This window comes from Rhinichthys klamathensis, unplaced genomic scaffold, assembly GCF_029890125.1.
Source record: "Rhinichthys klamathensis goyatoka isolate OS25496 unplaced genomic scaffold, OSU_Roscu_1.1 h1tg000254l_1, whole genome shotgun sequence".
Lineage (NCBI taxonomy): Eukaryota > Metazoa > Chordata > Actinopteri > Cypriniformes > Leuciscidae > Rhinichthys > Rhinichthys klamathensis.
This window is the reverse complement of record NW_026606776.1, coordinates 1,984,345-2,009,323: the sequence shown is the minus strand read 5'-3', so window position 1 is coordinate 2,009,323 and position 24,979 is coordinate 1,984,345. Positions and strand designations below refer to the sequence as shown.

Here is a 24,979-nt window from a genome sequence, read left to right as displayed (position 1 = left end):
CAAGGAATAAAAAAAGGTATTATCTCCCAATTCTAACTATTTTTCTCACAATTACGAGTTTACAGTAGCCTGGGAAAACCCAGAAAACTTCCGGCAAATTTAGATTTGCTCTGAAAGTTAGTCTGGCAAAGAGCTCATTCAAGCTCATTTCCAATCCGCCGAAATCGAGGCACCAATCAGAAGCGTTGGGGCGGGCTTTACACGATGACGTCAGCGCTGGGATTTTGAAGCAGATTTTAGCCTACATTACAAAGATGGATGCCGCCGTCGAACATCACTCGTTCGAATCAGCTATCGCGTCTGTTTTAAGCGATTTGAACGTTTCCTTTTTGGTAAAAACCGAACAAAGAACAACACTCGGGAGATGTTTCTCCACCGCTCTGCATCATCTCCTTCATCGCTCTGATTGGGTTTAAGTCTATCCGCGACGTCCGTTGGTGACGCCCCTCTGGAAATGATTTGTCTATGACGCTTTGCCAGACCATAACTCAGTTACAAATGAGGTTAAGTTTATAGCACAATTGAGTTGCAACTTCTTTTCTCAGAATTGTGAGATTTGCGACTATTTCTGAGAGTTGCGAGTTTATATCTCACAATTCTAAAAAAAAAAAAAAAAAGAATTAAGAGATATAAACTCACTTTGTGAGAAACATCAGAAAATGTAAATAGTTATTCACTGATAATCTGAACTGAAACATGGATCTTGCTCGCGTTTTCATCCACACCTAAAAAATGTGCATTACGTTCGGTCAATGACGAATTTTGTACCTGGATGCGAACACAGGCTAGATACAAGCTTCAGCAAACAGGAATATTAAGACTGAATAACAGCCTAAATTACAGTCTGGAATGATATGAGGGTGAGTAATAAATCACAGTATTTTATTTTTGAGTGAATGAAAGCATTATAAATGATAAATAACTCCACATAATTAAGGTTATCTGTGTAAAACCTTTTCCATACAGTATTGTGATGATTTTGTAAAAAAAAAAAAAAAAAAAAAATTGAAGACAACAGTTTTAACACCCTTCCTTGTGGGAAAAAAAGCACACCCTCAGAAGTGAGGCAGAGGAAAATCCATTGGCATAGGCTGAAACTGACCTCTTTGTCTTGTAGGGTACAGAGATCTGTTCCAGGAATGAATTGCATATAAAGGGCAAAGAAAGTGTACAAGCTTCAAGATCAAAATCTCAATGATTGAAGATGATATTCCCACTTAAAATTAAGTTTTGGTTCAGCTTCCCTGTGCCCATAGAATCTTATTTTTCACAGGGTGGGTCAGCACTGTCTTCGGATTGGGTTCTGTGCCGTGATTCGCTGGGGCAGATTCTGCCATGGCATCTTAGTGGCCTTAGTGATGGTTTTGAAGACCAATGGGCTGTTCACAGGGTGTGTTACCTGAACACTCCCACATTGATGGATAAGGCCACCTCTGGTTTCCTGTTTTTAGTTGAGACCGACTTCTTGGACCCAGAGTCTTGTGAACATTCTCCACTGGCAGTACGCCCCCTAGTGGACAACATAATCAAACTGTCATTGAGACATTACTGTTCAAAAGTTTTTTTTTTTAAAGTCTCTTATGCTCACCAAGGCTGTATTTATTCTAACAAAAATACAGTAAAAACAGCAATTTGGTGAAATAATATTACTATTTTAATATATTTTAAAATGTAATTCATCCCTGTGATGGCAAAGCTGAATTTACAGAATCATTACTCCAGTCTTCAGTGTCACATGATCCTTCAGAAATCATTATAATATGCAGATGTAATGCTCAAGAAATATTTCTTTATGTTAAAACAGTTGTGCTGCTTAATTCTTTTGTGGACAGGCTTTTATGATGAATAGAAAGTTCATAAGAACAACATTTATTTGAAATAGAAATCTTTTGTAATATTATAGATGCCTTTACTGTTACTTTTGATCAAATAAATGCAGCTTTGCGGAGCTTAAGAGAAATTTCAAAAACTAAAAATTCTACAGAACCCAAACTTCTGATCGAATATTAGTGTGTCCAAATGTTATAGCACTCTTAAAGGGGTGATGAACTGAGAAATCAAATTTTCCTTGAGCTTTTGACATCTAAGAGGTCATCAAATTATAAGAATATCCTGTAAGTTTCAGAACTGAAAACGTCCTTGTTAGTCCAATAAAAGCTTTTATTGACACCAGGCTCAGCAAACGACTCGTTTTTCAAAGTGGGGAACTATGACGACAAAGAGGATAAAACACCACCCCCGCAGAAGAAGATCAACGCCTAATTCAACACGGCCGGTTTAGCCCCGCCCACCGATTCGCGCATTAGACGAAACTCATTATAATATGAAAAACTGTTATCCACTCAAAGCAGTGGGTGTTTACTTCCAAGTCTTCAATGCGAGACGCCCATAAAAACCGAGCGTTTTTGAGCTAGGCTCAAAACTAGGGTAGAAAATAGCCTATTACTTATTCATTTTGATGTTTTTGAATGTAAAAACCAAGCGAACGTCATAAGTTGACCTCAGACAACAATATAAAACAATTTAAAAAGCCAGTTCATGACCCCTTTAATTCTACACGTTTAATCAAATCAAACCAGCAAAGGGTGACAACCCAATATCTTGTAATCCTGAAGAGAAGGCAATAAAAGCAAAACAAACAAAAAAAATGCACCTTGTGTTGTGATTCTCCTCCCTGAGTCTCTGCTGACCAATCTCATCTTCCAGAGTAGTGAATTCTTTATTATTGTCTATTAGCAGATTCTGCACACATGCAAATACAAACGAAACAAAAAAAGTGAGAGAGGCATTGCTGAAGACCCAAAAATATAAAGAAAACTTATTTTTTACAAGTCTATCACACTATTGTTGGCAGTTTAATAATCTCAAAAGGGGCACAGGCTGTATATGCATGTTCGCTGATCAATGTTTGTATGTGAATAAAAAACCTAAATTAAATCGATTCATCATTTCAAAAGTCTTGGATTAAACCGCTTGATTCATATGGAATTCTTTTACTATCTCTTTATGAAACTTTTGAAGCGTCTGGTGAATACATTTTCAATGAACTTTCAACAGAAATCTCCGATTTCATTAAAAATATCTTCATTTGTGTTGTGTTCTGAAGATGAACGAAAGTCTTACGGGTTTGGAACAACATGAGAGCGAGTAACTGATGACAGAATATTTCCTTTTTGGCTGAACTATCCCTTTAAAATAAAAGAAATTACCTTGACACCTATAATATCTCCATCTTTCAGGTAGAAAGGAGCTGCCTGGAGACTCTCAGCTTTCCTCTTCTTCTTCTTTTTTGAGACCTGTTGAATCTGGAATTATTCAGATTTGATTACTCAAGTATAATCTTAACTCTTTAGCTCTTGCCTACAAATAGTCTATTCCCATTTTCCCTCTCTCTTCTCACCCAGTTGGAAATGGGCATCCAGGTGTGTTTGTCAGGCAGGTGTTTAGCCAGGAGCAGGTTGTCAGGAGTGAGACCGTACTGGGAGGCCAGAGCAGCGTACAGGCCCTTAGGGGTGCTGTCCCTCCCAGCGTCCCACAAAAACTCCTCAGAGGGATAATATGCCTTCTCTCCAGGCACCCCCATAAGAACCCTCAGCAATAAATCCTTTAGCCTGAACAGATTACGAGAAAAGAATAATCAGTGTTTTTCAAACAGTGTAAAAATCTTGTTTCTTTCTTCCATGGAGAATGTCTCACCCCAGGTCTTCCTCTTTCATCAGTCTCTGAACACACACCTCGGCCCCATTCCCCAGCTTCAGTTTCCTGCAGGGATAGGAGGACATTAATCCCAAATACAATAAAAAGTCCTTTTCCCACCGAAAGAGTGCTGGTGCCAAATCTGGAACCGTTCGGTGTGTTTCCATCTGTTTTTGGTGGGAAAAGGGGAACAGAGACAAAAGAGCAGAGCATAAACAAAATCCTAATCTATCAACCTGAGGGTCTGCTGGTTTCCTCTGAGTATCCTGGCCGGTTTCTTGCAATCTAGCAACCACACACGCAGGAACGCAGGGCTGGGAACACACACATCCTGAAGTGCCGGCAGAGTCATCACCTACCGAAACACATATATGGCTTTTCTCAAGGGATGGTGATGCGACAGTGCTGCATTTCACTTGCACTGTTTACAGTGTAGCCAAAAATATACACTTCTGTTCAAAAGTCTGGGGTCTATAAGAAATGTTTGTGTTTTTGAGGAAAAAGTCTAATATGTATCAAGCCCATTTATTACATTGAAAAAACAGTGAATTTTAATATATTTAAAATGTCATTTATTTCTGTGATGTAAAGCTAAATTTTCAGCATCATTACTCCAGTCTTCAGTGTCACATGATCCTTCAGAAATGTTTCTAATATGTCAATTTGCTGCTCAAGAAACATTTCTTAGTCTTATCAATGTTGAAACCAGTTGTGCTGCTTAATATTTTCGTGTAAACTGATACTTTTTTTCATGATTCTTTAATGAATAGAAAAGTTCAAAGAACAGCATTTAAAATAGATTATTTTTTGCATTATTAAAAATGTCTATCATTTGCTGAATAAAAAATAATAATTATTATTATTATACTGACCCCCAAACATTTGAACGGTAGTGTACAGCATTTCCTTCTTCACTAACTTCTTTACCTTTTTTCTTTAATCATTTAATCTTTAAATGAGTGAAGGGTGTTTATAGCTCATAAAACGTGAAGCATGTACATTTTTTCATTTTACTATATTTTCTCTTATCCCAGTTTTAATATGCAGAATATTTAATAAGCTGCTTGAAGACTGTATTTTTTATTTAACAGTAAAGGGGTCTCCGAACTCAGTAAAAGTATGTGAAATTGACCCAAATGGAAAGCGCTGCACAGGTTGGTTTTTCTTCATGCATTTTTATATCAATAAACTTGTTTAATAAAAGATGAAGTATGTAAATATGTAGAAATTTTCCATTGCAAATACAACCACTGCCCTATGACCATTTAAAACTAAATCTCTAGACCACGATCTTATGTGACAGATGTTTTGTATATATTCTGTTTGGATTATGCTAGATTTATGTGGGAAAAGTATTGGGAAACAAACATTATTTTTGAAATTCTGTATGGTGCAGCTAGTAAAATGACACTTAATCTTTAAGTTATTATTATCAGCTGCTGTCATTAATGCTTTGAGTAGTGATGCCAACCTGAGTCTTGAGGTCATCGAGTGAAGCCTCCTCTGATATCTCCACATAACCAATGAATCTCATCTCTGATCCAGACCACTCTAGAACACCAGGACACATAAACATAAGCAAGGATAAACCAGAACTATTCTCTCAAGCACTCATAATCTGACAGCCCACTGACAGAAACAACCTGAATCCCACTTGGTTTATAGAAAATTTGGTAAAAGTCGAACCTGTGGTGAGCGCCTCGATGCTCTGAGACTCTGCTGTGTGGTTCAGCTCTGGAACGCTGGAGCTGTGGATCATGTCCATGTACATCCTCACAGACAGCTTGAGGTAACCCTGACGTAGAGATGAGAGAATAAAGATTTATTTCCTTTTAATCTTACACAAGAAATCTTTCCAAACTGAAAACGCACCTTTGGAGGCAGCCGCCCCTCCACCAGCACCAGTGTGTCCCCATGAATGACCTTTGCCTCTTTCAGAAATGCATTCTAGGAGACACAAGTAAACAGGAGTCAATATTTGAAAATATTGCTAACAGAAAAGAAAAAAAATGAGAGGATTAGTACTGATATTTGGAGTTCCCACCTCATCCATAAGTGGCTCTCCAATCTCCTCACACCAGTCCACTCTCCTTAAGTGCCATGCCTCACCTGGAGAGTTAAAGGAATCGTTCACCCAAAAATGAAAATTCTGCCATTAATTACACACTCCCATGTCGTTCCAAACCCGTAAGACTTTTGTTCATCTTCGGAACACAAATGAAGATCTTTTTGATGAAATCTGAGAGCTTTCTATCTCTCCATATTCAGTTACATAACTGAAACTTAGATTGTAAAACTAATTAATATGAATTGAGCGGTTTAGTCCAAATTAGGCCCAAGAGACACGATCGTTTTCATGTGATGAGCAGATTGAATTTAGGCTTTTGAATTTAGGAGATCTATCCCTTTAAATGTGCAATTAAAAATCAAACATTTGAAGAATTTTACCTTCAAGCCTCGCCATCTGCAACATTTCCTTAAGGCACTGGAATAAGAGGAACCAGCCATTTTAAAACACCTTACTTTTCAGATCACTAGTAGAATTACATTTTAATTCTAATTACATTACAGTTCACCTCTTTGACAGTTAGAGACTCCTCTACAATAATCTCCAGCTCCTGACCGACTGAAGGCACAAGACCAACGCTAAAGTACAAGAACAACTGCATGGAGAAAACATATATTTTTCATTATAGAAGGTAAATTAACAGGAAAAAAAGTCACAAAGAGAAGTGATTTTTTTACATTCACACAAGCCCAAATTGTATGGACGCACCTGTGTTGCTGTTAGCACTGGTCCAGGGCACAGGTAGAGTGAAGTCATCAGCCTGATCCCTGCATCCCGAACACTCAAATGCTCATGCACTAGAACACAGACAAGCCAATTTACAATGTAAACATTTAAAGGGTGTGATCCTTGTCTGATCATTTTGAAAAGTACCTGGAGGTAAAAGTTTTCCACTTCGGTCCATTTGCCTCAGACAGCACTCAACACCTAAACAAGAAGTAAAAGACAAGAGACACACTGATTTCAAACTACAAGATATATTGGCATTTGTAATTAACTGAATCAGCTGTTAAGTATTTTTTCGTTTTGGCCGATACGTGTAAGAGTAAAAGTAAAAGTTATATGGCTTTCTATTATTAGTAAAAAAGGCAAACGTATAATACTTTCTCATATACTGTTTATTTTACAGGCTTACATTTTTACAAATTATATGTAAAACCAAAACCATTTACTTGCAGCATGTGTTATTTAACATCTATATATTAAGTAGCATGGATGTGTCCAAACGTGCATACTTTGAATAGAATAAGTAAGTATTATGAATAAGTAATTACTTTGCGACAGCTAAAAACTACATCCGCCATATTGTCATTATCACATGACCTACCAGTGAGAGTTTCACTGCCATACACAAATCCTGTCCCTTGGCCTCATGGGATAGTAAAGTGTCCATAGTACGCACACTTCAGAATATCGCCTAAGTAGTTGGTCATCCGGGAACCTTTTTTTTTTTTTGCCTATTTTTTTTATTAGCATTGTGAATTTTTTTCACATATACAGCAGGGAAGTATGTGATTACAGATGTAGCCCATATCATATTTCTGCTTTATATCAGCCACCAAAAAAACCCACCAAAAAAAACATATCGGTTGATACAAAATGTTGGCGAACAAAACGCTCTTCCCTGACAAACAAGTGCTATAGTAGGGAGGTTAAGTGACTTTTGACTTCAAGTCATGATGCAAAGGTCCCCTTTGGTATGGAAGTACCTTAGGGCCATAGAAATAAATTTATCCTAAGACACAAGTGAGATCACATTTTGTATCTTATATACGCACATTTTTTAAAAATGGCCACCGACCATACTTGAGAGGCCCATATCTTTGCTTCTGTTATAGCTATAATGACACATTTGGTATCAACGGGTACATTTTTGTGGTCAAGGAGTCCAATAAAATAGGTTCCAAGACTAAAAAACAATAATGTTGTCCTTAACATGACAATTGGAGGTGAAGTATGCAATTTTTTTATTAAAAAACACATGCCAAACACACAGTCCATTCACAACTTAATAATTTCTTCGTTTAGGTCTGCTTCGCATGCGCCCTTTACAGCACTGGCTGAAGACGTGGGTCCTGCGTCGAGCATGGGCATCCGGTCGTTTACGTCTCAAGGTAACTAAGAACTGTGTCACAGCTCTGGAGCCCTGGAAGGCGGTCGACTGGTATCAGACAGGTGTAAACCTGGGAGTAATCTCTAAACTGATAGTGGTTTCGACAGACGCCTCCAATTCGGGCTGCGGCGCCCTCTATGAGGGCAGACCGACTTTTGGCCTGTGGTCAAGCCAAGAAAAGAGCTTGCACATAAACTGTCTAGAGATGAAGGCGGTCGAGAACGCCTTGCGGTTCTTCCTTCCCCTTCTAAAGGGCCACCATGTCCTTGTCCGCACGGACAACATGTCAGTGGTTTCCTACATAAATCGCCAGGGCAGTCTGAGATCACGGAACCTTCATGCACTGGCAGAACGCATCCTTGTATGGGTTCAGCGCCCATCACTGGCCCAGCCCATCACTGGCGGCTGGGCCGCCCATCACTGGCCCAGCCGCCCTCTCTATGGTTTCCCTCCGATCATGCTGTTACCACAGGTAATCAAGCCTATAAGGGAGAACGGTTCCTGTGTACTTCTAGTAGCTCCGTTCTGGCCGAACCAAGTTTGGTTTCCGGAGCTGATGCAGCTTCAGAGCTTGCCTCCGTGGCCTGTCCCGTTGAGGAGAGATCTCCTCTCACAGGCCGGGGGTACGATTTGGCACCCACGACCCGAGCTTTGGGCTCTGCATGTGTGGGCCATCAACGGGTACCCGTCAGTCTCCCCGACGGAGTGTTAAACACGATTACGCAAGCTAGAGCGCCCTCTACTAGACGGCCTTATGCTTCCAAGTGGTCAGTGTTCTCAGGTTGGTGCTCAGCTCGCAACCTGGATCCACAAGATTGTGGGGTGTTGGAGGTTCTCTCCTTCCTACAGGAGCTCTTGGATAAGGGTAGATCCCCATCCATGCTCAAGGTATATGTGGCGGCTATTGCTGCGTTTGTCAAACATTCGCATGGCCAGTCACTGGGTAGGAACGACCTTGTAGTCCGCTTCCTCAGGGGAGCTAGAAGGATGAACCCTCCTCGCCCCCCCTCGGACCTTTCCTTGGTCCTGGAGGCCATGAAGGGTGCCCCTTTCGAACCTCTACAGTCTGTGGACCTTAAGTATCTCTCATTGAAAACCGCCTTTCTGGTGGCTATCGCCTCAGTCAAGCGGGTGGGTGACTTACACGCACTTTCTGTTTGCGCGTCGTGCCTTGAGTTTGGGCCTAATGACTCCAAGGTCATCCTCAAACCAAGACATGATTATGTCCCCAAAGTACTTGCCACTCCTTTCAGAGCACAAGTCTCTGTGGATCTGACAGCGAGTCTGACATTCTCTCGTCACAGGCGATTTTTGAGATTCGCCTTCGAGGGCCAGGCATATCAATACACAGTCCTACCGTTCGGCCTGTCCCTGGCATCCTGTATATTATGATGTGCATGGACGCGGCTCTCGCGCCCCTGAAACTTCAGGGCATGCGAGCTTTGAACTATTTGGACGATCGGCTGATTCTAGCTCGATCTCATTCAGAGCTCATAGAACACAGGACCATATTACTCGAACACCTCGAGAATCTTGGTCTCACAGTCAATTGGGCGAAGAGCTCGATGTCCCCCAGCCAGGAAATATCCTTTCTGGGCACAGAGCTGAACTCGCTGTCAATGACAGCGCGACTATCGCCAGAGCGCATACTGAACATTGCGGCACTATAGTCCCGCTCAAGAGATTTCAGAAAATGCTGGGCCTTATGGCCTCATCATCATCAGTACTCCAGCTGGGTCTGCTGCGCATGCGCCCACTGCAGTGGTGGCTCAAGCTTGGGCCTCCGATCTGTTTCGCCTCAGGGTCAATCAGAAATGCGTCGCAGCTCTGAAACCTTGGAAGACGACCGACTGGTACTGGTACCACCGCCTCTTCAATCTGACATTCTCTCTTCGGATCTGACAGTGAGTCTGACGTGAATCTCCTTTGCCTGGTTAGGGCCCTTAGAATTTACGTGGAACGTTCGGCTGCTTTCAGACGGTCAGGACAGCTATTTGTTTCGTTTGGTGGCCGATCTAAAGGTCTAGCTGCCTCGAAACATAGCCTTTCCAGGTGGATAGTGGACGCTATCTCACTGGCTTATACATCCATTCCCAATGTCGGCTTTTTATATCCCCATATCATATGAACTCAGGGCGCTCGCCCTTGGGTCAGTGTTGTGGTAGATTTAGCACGCACAGCGTTTTAAATTGGATTCCCGTAGCGTAAGCTAGCTTACGCAACACGAGAGTACTCTCGTAAGAGAACGTCACGGTTACTAACGTAACCTCGGTTCTCTCTAGAAGAGGGAATGAGTGTTGCGTAACCCTGCCGTGCTTGTGCTACCATCTGGTTTCGCTTCAGTCGATGAAAACCAAGGAGCATCTTATCGAGCTCTAGCTTATATAGGCATAAGCCACGCCCATTCGCCCACACGCCCACTCATTGGTGCTTATGTCACAGGCAGTGCCTCGATAGGTTGCAGCAGTTGCCGCATAGCATCCAATAGGCGCGCGAGCTGCCTCGCCTAGGTCTGCTAGCTGCAGCAAGTGTGTTTTAAATTAATACAAATTATAAGGATAATTTTTGGCTTCAGTATTCTCGAGAAAAGAGGTTTTCCCTCTAAGGTTTTTTTTCCATAGTCAACTAGCTAGCTATTTATTAGTTATCTAACATTAAAAACATTTTTCTATTTAATGAGAAAGTCATACGAACCTCAAAGTGTTAACCTGTCACCTCTGACCTTCAACAGCTGTCACAGCTCCTGGTGCAGATGGGATGTGTTGTTGCAGGAACTGATATGCTATAGGCTACTCCTGACTGGTCGAAATCTCATGCTACTTAGGACAAATGTATTGTACAGAAGTAGCTGCACTGCTTAAATACAAAATTAAAGTTTTTGAACGAAAAGATAAGTAAAGTCACTCTGATGACAATTTTTATGTGAAATGTGCATATTTACCCCCAATTGTCATGGTATGGGGAAAATTATTATTTTTTTAAACTTGAAACCAATTTTATTGGATTCCTTGACCCCAAAAATGTACACTTTGACACCAAATTTGTCATTATAGCGATAACAGAAGCAAAGATATGGGCTCTAGAGTATTTTCGGCGCATTGGCGGGCATTTTTGAAAAAACATGTTTATTTCTGATACAAAGTGTGATCTCACTTGTGTCTTGGGATAAATTTATTTGTATGACCCTAAGGTACTTCCATACCAAAGGAGACCTTTGCATCATGACTTGAAGTCAAAGGCCTATTTTTTGGGCTTAACCTCCCTACTACTACTTTCTACTCCTCTATTTTAAAATAGCACTATGCTGAAAAGCTGTTATATGCTGGCAGCACTGATATAGAATTGAAAAATAAACAGAAAACTAAAGCTATGAGAACGCTATGGGACGTTACTGAGTATTTTTGAGTCTTTTCCCTTATCATTGAAAATTATTACTAGATATTATTGGGGCTTATTATTAAGTGTTCTTACCACTGAGCTCATCCTGTAGGCGAAGTTCCTCAAGAGCTTTTTCCTTCACCTCTGCCAGCAGCTGCAAGAGTCACACACAGCAAATCAGCACGAGTGTACAACATTCTGTGGATTGTTAACTACAATCAAATATAAATATTGAACGATAAACTTCAAAATGATAAATGTTGCCTTGGCAGCTTACTGAAATAAAATAAATTGAAGTACTAAAATTACTGAAATTGAAATTGAAATAAATTAAAGCTAAAACAGAAAAAGCGTATAACAAAATTATTAGGTAACACTTTATTCCGATGGTCCACTTTAGACATTCTACTAACTAATAAGTAACTTCGCAACATGTCAACTCAGAGTATTAGTAGACTGTCAGCTTAAAGGTGCTCTAAGCGATGTCACGCGTTTTTTAGGCCAAAACATTTTTTGTCACATACAGCAAACATCTCCTCACTATCCGCTGGATGCCTGTCCCCTGAACACACTGTAAAGAAACGCGATCTCTGTAGACAGCCCAGGCTCCACAAACAGCAACAAAAGCAAACTGCAGCGACCCGCTCCACGAAACATAAACTGTTCCAGCCAATGACCGACAAGAAGGGTTTGGGGGTGTGGTTTGGGGGGTTAGTGCGCGGATGAGGAGGAGGGAGGGTCTAGCTAGCCTCCGTTTTGTTTGACAATAGTTCGAACGTCAACAAGAAGTGACGTCACCCAGGATCGCTTAGAGAACCTTTAATATCTGCTAAAACTTTATTTTGATACTCCTCCAACATATATTCTACTGACGATAAGTAACTTTGCAACTACAAGTCAACTTATTCGACTAACCTGAACCCTAACACCTAACTCGAACTTAACAGTCTACTAGCAATTCACTAGAGTCGACTAATACTCTAATGAGAGTTAGTAACTTGTCATGCAGTTGCAAAGTTACTTGTTGGGGAAAGACCTGGCAACCTACTCCAGAAAAATCATTGCCAAGAAAATTCATGGACAGTCTCTCGTGTCTGGCGAGACATGGCCCATAGAATCACCAAAAGTCGGATAAGACTGAAATGGTAATAGATAGATAGATAGACAACAGTGTGTGTTTGTGTGTATACATGCATATTTGTATTCTCACCATGTTCCCTGAAGCTGAGACTTTACTCTTTTTCTTCCCCTGCTCCTCCTCCTCCTCTTCCTCCTTCATTCCACTCTGTGGGCAAAACTCCACCTGCAGCCACCGACAGTCTGATGGTGTTGTCACGGTAACCATGTCACCACTGAGGCTGAAGATACTGTGGAAAATCATGGTTCCTATTATATCAATGTATATACACTACCGTTCAAAAGTTTGGGGTCAGTGAGAATTTTTATTTTTATTTTTTGGAGGAAAGAAATCAATACTTTTATTTATCAAGGACAGTAAAGACATTTATAATGTTACAAAAGATTCTATTTCAAACAAATGCTGTTCTTTTGAACTTCCTATTCATCAAAGAATCCTAAAAAAAAAAAAAAAAAAAAAAAAAAATGTACAACTGACAGACCAACAACTGTTTCAACATTGATAATACTAATAAATGTTTCTTGAGCATCAAATCCTCATATTATACTGATTTGTGAAGGATCATTTGACACTGAAGACACTGACACTGGTGATGCTGAAAATTCAGCTTTGATCACAGGAATAAATTACACTTTACTATATATTCACACAGAAAACAGCTGATTTACACTGGAATAATATTTAATACTATAACTGATTTTTGTTGTATTTTTAATCAAATAAGCGCAGCCATGGTTAGCAGAAGAGAATTCTTTTAAAAGTATTTAAAATCGTACCGACCCCAAACTTTTGAAGGGTAGTGTATATATTTCACTTCTCTAGTATCTGTGTTGGGAAATGTTAAATGTTACTGTCTTTTTTGAAAGATGTTGAAAAATAATTGTTCGTTCATTGTTCATTTTCGAAACACAAATGAAGATATTTTTAAAGTGCCACTTTTATGCTTTTCAAATATTACCTTTCATGCAGTGTGTAATATAGTTTGTGAATGTAAAAGGTCAGCTAAGTTTTAAAGATCAAAGTGCACGAGAAATAAAGTTTGTCTCCTAAAAGAAAGAATCGATTTGCCAAAACGAGTCGTCAGCAATTCCAGTCACACTTCCGTAAAATATCTATGTAGGTTTGTAAGAAATGGGTCTGTGGTCTTCATTGGCTGCCCATGAACAACATCTACCGCCCTCAAACACTGTAGTTGTAGCTGAGGCCTGGAAAGAATACGCTGTTTTCAGTTTGCATGCACTTCCAAAATGGTGCGTCGTCCATCTTTTTTTACAGTATATGGCAGGGGGCGGCAAGTAAGTTTGGCATCGGGCCCAAAAAAAATTTGCCACCAGGTGACGGCCCAGAACATAGTCAAAGGATCATTTAAGAAATGAATTGATGAAAAATGCAACTAGAATTGCTTGTGACAGACGGTTACAGTGTATCTTTTGTAACTGGTAGTGAGCTGTTACTCTGTGTTAAATCCTGTAGTAGGACAGTCAATAACAAAAAGCCACATTTGTGCGGCGGTGTCCGGGTTTTACACTGGATATATGAATAAAGCAGTAGTGACACGTAACCTGGCAAGTATCTTCATTCACTAACTTGCAACACACAGCCTTGCTAAAACACACATATGTGGGAGATGCGTAATGGACAAAAATAACTCAAAAGATAAAAGAGGACTTGAATAAGCCCATTAAAGACATGTTTGAGTCATGCTCTTACAAACTGTTTTATTTCCTATTTCTATATTGTTATAAATGCGTTTCATTTTAATTTGCTTGTTACACAATGGAGCCTAACTTATTGTAATAATTATTTGACGTAGCCTACTTTTCCACTCAGAATTATTCCATGGCATCCTCAGTAATTTTTTACCGCGTATTTATCACGAGGTTGAATCCAGTTATTCATTAGTCAGCAACTTATTGATGCTTTTCTGTTTTATCATGAATAACGTGACGCTTCCATAACGCGTTGTTCCCATAACAGAGATGTACGCGCTGTTTCTCTTGCATTTTCAAAGGCTCATAAAAATGTGTCTTGGCTTGATACACAGTCTAATGGTCTAACTCTAACGAAATCCAAATTTTAAACATATTTTACTGTAGCAATATTATGGGCCTTAGCCTTACACTTCCTATTTGAGCCAATGCAGATGATTAATTGATACAACCAAACGTGATTAGTTGTAGCCAGAACGTGCTACGATTGGTCAGCTCAATGTGGCCGTTATCTGATTGGCTTGAGGAAACGGTGGGTGGAGTCCACTTATTTGTGGATTTGTCTGCACCTCGACGCTAGAAGTGTTTCAAAATCCACAAATGCGTGAGGGGATTTACAAATGCACAGAAAGCGGTTCACAAATAAATGCCAGGCAGAGTTGTGTTTGTGGCATAAAAAACATTTGTAAATATATTTTTTTATTTGCAAATCTAATTTTATTTATTTGTGAGTTTAAATTTTTTTTGTGAAACTCTTTACATTTATTTGTGGATCTTAATCTATTTATTTGTGAATTTGATATATTTTTGTGAATCTCTTTACATTTATTTGTTGATCATAATCTATTTATTTGGAATAATGCAACAATTCTCACCCCATACTATTACACCGTGTGCAGAGTGATGTTAACATTTAAGATAGCTGGTGAGAGAAAATGGCACTATCAAGAGGAAAGTTAACAGCAAAAATAGGGCATACAAAGAAAAATGGAAAGACAACTATCCTCACAACTATCCTCATAACTCATCCTAACTAGTTTTGTGAATGCAAAGCCGGTGTGTCTTATCTGCAACGAAGCAATCCACAGACTCTTTTGAATCTCTCAGGTTTCATTAAAATTATCTACATTTGTGTCGAAGTGTAGATGAACGAACGGGTTTGGAAGGACATGAGGGTGAGAAACTAATGACATAATTTAAATTTTGGGGTGAACTAACCCTTGAACTTAAATAGTTAAAAGGTGCGTTTAATATAAATTTTGCTGTGTTAAAAAGACAAAAATATTGAAATTGCTTCTCTTACCTGCTGTCTAGTTCCTCTGGCTGCAGCAGCAGTACAGCGTCGCCATCCTTCAGAGAGAGCTCTCTCAGTGTCCTCTGCATGTCCTGAGGTGGAAAAACCCTCCAGCCACTGGCCCCGCCCCCACTGGCCCCTGGACGGCTCTGCTCCTGGCACAAAAAGGCCTCTTGGGGCCCTAGAGCCTCGAGCACTGTACCCAGAGTGGCCCCACAAGCAAAGCCCTTCATGGAACGCACCAGACCAGATCCATCAGTGTCTCCGACCCCTGACTCATCCCCACATCCCAGCTCCTCTGCAGAGGGACGCAACACAGTCAACAAAACAGGCTCCCATTCAATGCCAGTTTGCACCGCCACACCACTGACCTGGAAAAAGAGAGAGAGAAAAGGAAAGGAAAACGTCAATTTGGCTCGAATGTTTTGAAATTGCAATCCACATATGTCTCTTTTTCACCATCTGAGCGCCAATGCCCAATCTGACCCTTTACATGAGTTTACACAGAAGAAATGGCGGTTCTAAGCTGAAAAAATTGACAAAATGTGGATTTTTGTATGTTATCAAAACTAGAACCAAGATCGTGAGGCACCATGATAGTTTGAGGGCAGGTTGTGTAGCATCATTGCCAGTATACAACTCTCAAATCAGTGGAAACATGGGCCAGCTCTGAAAGGTTCACAGATCCCTCAAATGAGCACAAGTAGAGCACCGACTCAATATTTTGGTAGAAACTTTGGTTGAAAAGGGATAATATCAATTTCATAACAAATCCATATAGGATAGTAGTTAAAGTATTAGTTGCTCACCTCTCTTCCATTCCACACAAAGAGATCAGAGCCATTACACACTCCTGCACTATAAAGCGACATCTGGTCATCTGAAACAATACAAGAGACATAAATGATAACTAATGTATACTACTGTAATAATACAGTAAAAACAGTAATACTGTGAAATATTATTACGGTTTAAAATGTGTTTTATATTTTGATTTATGTTAAAATGCAATGTATTCCTGTGACGGCAAAGCTGGAATTTCAGCATCATTACTCCAGTCTTCAGTGTCACACGATCCTTCAGAAATCATTCTAATATGCTGATTTGCTGCTCAGACAAGGCTGTCTGAAAGTGTCTGGAAGGGCTTTACAAAACGTGTTAGTGCAAATGTAAGTAAACTGTAAATGTATTCACCCGTCAGTGTATCATACAAATGTAATCCAGCTGGCACATTCTTAGCCAATGTCAATGCCATGTCTCCTTCCCAAAGATCCTGCATCTACAAACCAAAGTCAAAGGTCAGAGAAAACTTGACATATTCTGTCAAATCTAATCTAACGGGGCATTCATTTACATTACAATTGTTTTCGCTCATGTAACCAAAAAAAAGTATGAATTGGTCGCCTTGTCACTGACAAATTTAATGCGGTGTGTAAACAGTACCTGGTAGATGGCCAATCGCAGGTCTCCCACAGTCTTTCTGCGGTCGAAGGTGACTGTGATGATGGAGTCTTCGCCCGGGGCTGTGGGGTGTAGGGCTCCGTTTTGGCAGTGATAATGAGGGGCCAAATGCAGCCTCACTTCAATGCTGTTGCTGCTGGCATCAAACTCAGCTCTACAAGACACATATGACACGACATTGCATAAAACACCCCATGCTCACTCAGGGTGTATTCACACCTGCCTTGTTTGGTTCGATTGAATCGAACTCTAGTTCGTTTCCCCCCTTGGTGCGGACCTTTTGGGCAGGTGTGAATACAGCAATCGAACTCTGGTGCGGACCAAACAACCGAACCGAGACCCAGCTGAAGAAGTGGTCTCGGTACGCTTCCAAACGAACTCTGGTACGGTCCGTTTACGGTGTGAACATGAACCGACCCAATTGCAAGAAAGCACTGCGTCTTTGAGTTAAAAGGCTTCCGTAGTCGGAGATTTTGGCATAATGGTTTGTGTTATTGTTGTTCAAGTGCGAAAGAGAATTCCATTCCGGCGTTGCGCGTCTTTCTGCGCGTCGTATGTGCATCATTGGAATGGAATGAATGAATGAGTGTGTGCATCAGGACATTCACATACAGCGCGTTCTCTTTAGTCTAATCGCGCATAGATGCAAAAAAAAGCTTTTGCAGTTCATATAATAATTACAAGGATGACGCTGCGTTAAACTGGACAAACTTAAATTGCAAGCGTTACCATTGACAGCACTTGTTAGCAGTATATACATTAAGAATCTCATTATTTGAATGTGTGAACATAGCCTCTCTCTATGAATCAAAACTTTATACCTTATCCGTCTTCTGCGCAGTTTCTTCATATTGCGTTTGTACAGAATATAACACGAAATTAGTAAAATAACAAATATTGCAGTACGAAATGTCTCCATGCTGAGCCTTTTTTGCACTTCCTGATTTCCCTACTTGAGAATCCTTGTCCAATGAATGGACGACCTTAGCACACGTGTGGTTTTGTTTACACATTTTGGTTCACTTGCAAAAAGAGCAGTGTGAAAGCGAACCGTACCAAAAAAAATAAAATAAAAATTATTTGGTCCGGACCAGAGCAAGTGAACTATCGGACTTTCCTGGTGTGAATACACCCTTAGTGTGTAAGAGTGTATATGAAGTCACCTCCTCTGCTGAACTCTTGCATTCTCCTCTTGTATCATCTCCACCAGGTGAGGAGGCACTTTGTACGCAGGGTTTCCTATGGCTGTTTAAAAACATGTTTTAGTATTTACCAGTGAAACAAATAGATTTTCACTACATATGCACACATAGGGTCAAAAAATAACACTTTCCAAGGACTAAATGCAAGTTAAAATTGGCTTTTGTTTCATGTGTGTTATAAAAAACGTCTATCCGACAGGTTTGACCCTGCGCTCATACACACAGCATACCCTCTGGAGGTCTTTTCATAGTTGTCTTCCTGTAAAAGAGCATGTAGGCACTCTCTTTTCCCTGAAACTGCTTCTCGATGTCCTTCAACGTAATGGATGTTACAGTGGAGTCATTCAGATCAAACCAATGACATCCATCAGGGCCTTCTGTGTCTCCTGCTGTTTCTGGCTTTATGTTCTCTGGGTTGCTTTTGGCTGAAGTTGAACTGACTGGTTCTGTTGGACTGGGTTCTGTGGCCACAGGAGCATTTTTCAGAGCTACACGGGTTCCATTGGAGACCAGCATAAAGACTTCAGGGTGGTTCTGAAGAAACTGGAGGAAGACAAATGGTCATATGACTTTTTCAAATCTCAATATAGTTATATTGATCAAAATAACCTTAAAGAATAGACTAAAGATACACCTCTTCCATGAGCATGAAAAGTGACCCATAACCATAAATAAAGGCACAGCTTAATACCATTAAAATCTAGTTTCCTGCAGTTATTCTAGCATTTGAACTACAAAAGTGATTGCAGCACTGCAAATATTGTTGGCCAGTATGAAAAAAATGCAATAAAAGACACTACTGTTAAAAAATTCTGGATCAGTAAGATTTTTTCTCTCTTATGCACACCAAGCCTGCATTTATTTGATAAAAAAATATAGCAAAAACATTTGTGAAATATTAAAACAAATAGAAATTAACCGTTTTCCATTATAATATATATTAAAATGTTATTTATTTCAGAAAAAAACCCTGAACTTTCGGCAGTGTCAATCATTCTAATATGCTGATTTGGTGCTCAAGAGACTTTTATTATTATCAATGTTCAAAACAGTTGTGCCGCTTACAATTTTTGTGCAAACCCTGATTCTTTTTTTGATGAATTTGATTAATAGAAAGTTCAAAATAACAGAATTTATATGATTATTTTCCAGATCAATTTAGGTGATCTAGAAAATGTCATTACTGTCACTTTTGATCAATTTAATGCATTCTTGTCGAATATAAGTTTTAATTTAAATAATAAACAAACCTTGTTATAGTGTAATTATACATTTAAGTACCGAGTAATATTAATTAACTACATGTACTTATAGGGTTAGGTTTAGGGTTAGGTGCATGTAACTATGCATAATTTAGTTATTACTATAGTAACTACATGTAACAAGGACACTGTAAAAAATAAAGTGTTACCAAAAAATCTTACTGCCCCCAAATGTTAGTGTATTAGTGTATCAGTGTCTCTATAGTGTGAATTATATACTTTGGAACCCTAACCTTGCTGATGGTGCCATACTGTTTTTTATATTTTTTGCTCCATGGCGTGCCGGTTTTATGCATCAGCTTTTGGCCCAGCTGGTCTACGAGCACACATTTTGAATCCTCCTGAGAGAAAAAAACAAGTGAAAATCAGTATGTGAAATGTGTTTGCCCACAAAATTTAAGAAATATTGATTACAGCTGTTGTGCCTTTTTAAAACTCTGTTCCCTTTATTGAGTTGTGAAGTGAATAAAAGGCATTTTCTTGATTCAAGAGGGAATTTCATTATTCCATACACTAAATAACTGCTATAAATCACAAAAGTGCTAATAATATTTCAAACATCTACTTACTGCCTTGCACAGCTGTAGAGCTGTATGGTGTAATAGCATACCTGAGCCAGAATGCCAGTAAGAACAGAGAGTGGATCCTCAGTCTCTACACAGTTCTCATTCTCATTCTCCTTTCTTTCCCCAACTTTGGCGTCTTGTCTCTGGGTCTTGGCCTTTGTTTTTACCTCTTCCTCCTGTGGGACGTTGGGGGAGTCACAGACAGAGATGTTTTGTTACATTTGGATTGGACTGCTTAATATTGAACCATACATGCTATAAAAAACAAAAGACTGACCGGTGCCTCCCAGTGGCCAAGATGATCGATGTCTTTGATGTAGACATGATAATGTCCTCCATAACAGCCTCCTTTATGTATGATGACAGAGAAGAGCTCATACGAATACTCGGAGTCTGGCCAATTGTTCTGTCAGAAACACAGAACATGTTCATCCTCTGCTTTGAAGTTGTGGTCATTATTGTTCTGCATCTAGAGTTATGCTTCTAGTTATCTAGCGATTTGTAGCTAGGATTAGTCTATGCTTGATGAGTCTGGGATAACAATATAAATGTTCTCAACAGATGCTAACAGGAAGTCTGCAGTGCATTCTACAGTACATTACCTTACGGTTCAGCATAGAATCTCCACAAGATTTATTTGGCCGGAGAGTTTGGAATATGTATTTGTGTACGATTCAGCTCTGGTACCTGCTCACAAAACGGTCTGAGGTTGAAATCAAGAGGAAAAGTGTAGCTCCCGGTCTCTTTGTAGCGCTCACACTTGGCAAAGTCAAAGTTGAACCTCAACAAAGAAATGGTCAGGAATGGTGGAAGTTTTCTCAGTTTAGCAGACTGTGACAAAAGACAAAATTAAGCAGGTTTATAAATGACTACAGTACTCATCTTAAGTGCTATTTCACATGTTAAAGGGATAGTTCATCCAAAAATGAAAATTCTGTCATCATTTACTCACCCTCAAGTTGTTCCAAACCTGTATGAATTTCTTTCTTCTGCTGAACACAAAAGAAGATATTTTAAAGAATGTCGGTATCTAAACAGTTGATGAAGCCCTTTGACTTCCATAGTGGGAAAAAATACTGGCCCATCAACTGTTTGGTTACTGGCATTCTTTAAAATATCTTCTTTTGTGTTCAACAGAAGAAAGAAATTCATACAGGTTTGGAACAACATGAGGGTAATTTTTGGGTGAACTATCCCTTTAATCCATTAACTAATGTTAACAAATGAGACCTTACTGTAAAGTGTTACCAAAATGGAAGACAGCTATTTTAAATTGTAATAATATTACACAATATTACTGTTTTACTGTATTTTAATCAAATAAATTCAGTGTTGGTGAGCATAAGAAACAACCTTAAACTTTTGAATGGTAGTGTACCTCAGGTAAATAATGAAAAATTATGACATCATGACCCCTTTAAATAAATATCTAACTGGTGATTTTGAATGAATCTCCATTGCCTTAGGAAGATAAATGACCAAATGAACAGTGTTGACTGACCTTAGCAGCCCGAACCAGCTGGTCACATCTGCTGCAGCGGTAGAGATTATTCCCCTCAAACATCTCCTCCTCCACAAACATGTTCCACAGCGCCTCCTCTAGTCCACTCACACCCCGCACTGACACGGTCAGGTCCAGAAAGTCCTCCTGAGAGAACAGAAAGATAGTGAGAGTGGGGGATGCACACTTTTTTTTGCATTTATTGCTCAAAAACACAGTACAATTGTGAAATAGTATTACAACTCGAAATAACTGTTTTCTATATGAATATAGAGTATAAATAGTAATTTATTCCGGTGATGCAAAGCTGATTTTTCAGCATCATTACTCAAGTCTTCAGTGTCACATGATCACAGTGTCACATGATCCTTCAGAAATCATTCTAATACGCTGACATTTCTTATTATTATCAATGATGTAAACAGATTTGCTGCTACCTGTCATTTTACAATTTTTCTTTAATAAATGCTTTTCTTTTGAACTTTCTATTCATTTGAAATATAAATCTTTTGTAACATTTTAAATGTCTTTACTGTCACTTTTGGTCAATTGAATGCGTCCTTGCTTGATTACTGACCCCAAACTTTTGAACGGTACTGTATCATAAATATTAAATATGCACTGCTTTTTTGTGCTGCTTATATTTAAAGCGGTTACAAATTGGACTGCTAGAAGAAAAGGTAAGTCGCACATGCTCCATTCTGACCTGTCTCTCACTAATATTGCCGCACTCCTTGCAGGTGATCTGGTTGACAAGCGTCCCATGGTACAGCCGGTGTATGAGACTGCTGCCTGAAGTGTCCACTAAAGAGCTCTCCAGAGCACTGAACAGGATCCGGTTCAGCTCCTGCACATCCTGCTGGCCCATTTCCTGAAGACAAAAATCAAAGCATAAGATGAAAGATTTTAACAAACTGACAGATCATTTCAGTTTAGCTTTAACCATTCTTTAACCAGTCTTAAAGTGATAGTCCACCCAAAAATTTAAATTCTGTCATCACTTACCCGCCCTCAAGTTTTTCCCAACCTGTATGAGTTTCTTATTTTTGATGAACAAAAAAATATATATTTTGAAGAATGTTTGTAACCAGACAGTTGATGGACCCCATTGACTATGGACATCAATGATTACTGTGTGAACTGTCTGGCTACTCAATATTCTTCAAAATATCTTATTTTGAGTTCAACAGAAGAAAAACTCATACAGGTTTTTTTGGTGAACTATCCCTTTAAGGATCTGGGCTTGAACACAAAGATCACGGGGTTAATTATAAAAAATGACCGGTTGCTGATTTTGCCTTGAGCAAGATCAATTAGCCGCACAATTTAGATGCGGTGACCCTGAGGTACCACTTAACCCTAGATTACTACAAATGGACTGTTTTTGCAATTAGTCACTGTTACATGAAAAGTACTTGCTAAATACAAAGTAAGTACAGATCATAAAGTCTTTGTACCTCATTGTTCGTCCAGCCAAAACTGTCCGTTAGGTCTGTCGTGGAGGCTGTTAGCTCATCCACCAGCAACAGGTGAGAAAACAGTCTCTGTAGCTCCAGAGGAATCACACGGACCTGAGAACACACAGAACAGGAAACATCTATCCATCTGATCCTCTGAAACACGTACAGTATAAAGCTTCCATTCATCTCCCTCACACACTTTTATACACACCTTTGCCTCCCGTTTGGCCTTGTCAGCCAGACATCCTATTTCATCCGGTCCGAGATGAAACAGCTCCTCTGTGAGAAATCATTTTAATTTAGAACACATCACAAAAAAACAAAAATCATCCTAAAATACTGTCATTCTCATGCTGTTCTAAACCCATTTGGCTTTGTTTTTACAAAGAACACAAAAGCTGATTTTTTTTTCTCTTTAATAATATCTTGCCCACCCAGATTTTCTTTTTCTTTTTAAGAATATCTTGCCCACTCTATCTATAAAAAGTGAATAAGGACTTGGATGTTAAGCTTCAAACTGACAGAAAAAGCACTATAAAAGAATAGAAAAATGGTTCATATGACTCTTACACTAGGTCTTCTGAATTCATGAGATATAATATTTTTGTGGGCCAAACAGGCACAAATTTAAGTCTTTATTCACTGAAAATCTTCACAGTTATCCAATGTACCGATTATAATTTGATTCATGAACAAATCCTTGGCCCTGTCCCAAATGGCACACTTCATGTACACTTGCGGTCTTGTGATAATGTGTCCCGTGATCGTTTGGTTTATTTACACTGCCAGTGATTTTTTGGAATCTGTGTGCGTTCACACACATCCTATAAAGATCCCGTAAAGACACATGACATCAGGATGTGATTAACACAAACTTTCTTCTTTGTCATTGATCTGCATTTAAAACCCCATAACTACCCAGCAATGTTACTAGGCCCCCATCCTGGGATAAATCGTGGGACATGTTTGCGTTCACACATAAGACACTCTAGCAATTCAGGGATCAACATTGTGTGAAAGGGGCTATAGGGACTACTGAACAGACATTTAGGAGTTTATTTCAAAATGCAAAATAAAGCTCAGTAAACACTTGCATTTTTACATCGGGTAATCAAAAGTTCTACACAAACTTGTGGTCTTCACACCCACTTGAAGACTTGGGACACATACAGGAAACATGTCAAACATGTCATGTCAAGTGCAAAGACAGCAAGTGTGGGTATTTGGACGGTCATCACTAATTAAATAGTATAGAGTGGCCAGAATTCTCTTTGGAAGTAGGTCAAGTATATAATGACAGTATGTTGATTTTAGGCCATTTATTCTTTTAAGTAGTAATGTATTTTTCAACCTTCCATCTTACCCCTAAACTCTGGTGTGAAGAGCAGAGTCTGTATCAGAGAGTTGAGGTAACAAGTGCCACCCTGATTCTTGATCCCACAGAGCCTGACTTTTCCTCTGGGTGGAGGAGGCTCAGACTCCCTCCCCTTCACACCTGTGCCAGGTGTAGACGAAAATCCATCCCCGTCCTCCTCAAACAGATCTCCAAACATAACCGCAGCTGCCTTGTAAAGCTTAGTATCGGTAAACCTCCTGCTCTTTAAAGAACCGAGTTTCGATTACTGTGAATAGAAAGTGTTTCACCTATTGCTATCTCATCTTGGTCTTCCCCAGCTCTCGATTAACGATCAATGGGCTCACCCTGGAATAAGATGACTTCACAGGACTAAACATCGCTTTTATAAACCAACCGAGGAACTAAATGCTCGTTTTGCCCCGTTTAAGTTCCTCTGGATGAATCACAGGTCTCGTGAGTAAATCTCAGCCCGTAAAACGGAAAATGGACATCTGAGAGGTGACTGCACTGCTTCCATATTTCACCATTGCGATTTAAAAGAACAATTATTTCTCGTTGACAGCCTTCGTGTTAACGCATTAACTAAATCATATTTTAAACGCGACCGTTTCGTTCGAATCGATACGTTTCTTAGTAGTAATAATGGTCAAAAATGAAATCTGAGTAGAAGACATTAATGTTTCTAGGGCGCAGCCATGTTTGCTTGATGACACGTCTAGCCGCTATGCATTGTGGTACTTGCAGTTCTTCACGGTAACGGCCTTCTTTTGTGCA

At 39.5% G+C, this 24,979-nt stretch overlaps 1 protein-coding gene across 1 annotated transcript; it reads right to left on the bottom strand.

Annotated features, from left to right (window-relative positions):
- Nucleotides 1–1,288: 1,288 nt before the first annotated feature.
- usp40 (ubiquitin specific peptidase 40) lies at nt 1,289–24,938 on the bottom strand. Its single transcript, XM_056267061.1, has 31 exons — nt 24,212–24,938; nt 23,060–23,127; nt 22,846–22,959; nt 22,095–22,259; nt 21,389–21,535; nt 20,575–20,718; nt 20,165–20,293; nt 19,932–20,063; nt 19,555–19,662; nt 18,290–18,602; nt 18,021–18,102; nt 16,840–17,011; nt 16,591–16,675; nt 16,206–16,276; nt 15,406–15,767; nt 12,466–12,622; nt 11,349–11,409; nt 6,638–6,691; nt 6,473–6,561; nt 6,273–6,359; nt 6,145–6,181; nt 5,741–5,805; nt 5,569–5,643; nt 5,383–5,491; nt 5,168–5,247; nt 3,933–4,051; nt 3,697–3,762; nt 3,401–3,611; nt 3,210–3,305; nt 2,654–2,742; nt 1,289–1,510 (listed from the first exon to the last, which is right to left on the bottom strand). Exons 1-31 carry the CDS (start codon nt 24,399–24,401, stop codon nt 1,396–1,398), a joined length of 3,792 nt encoding a protein of 1,263 aa, XP_056123036.1. The 5' UTR covers nt 24,402–24,938; the 3' UTR covers nt 1,289–1,395.
- Nucleotides 24,939–24,979: the final 41 nt, after the last annotated feature.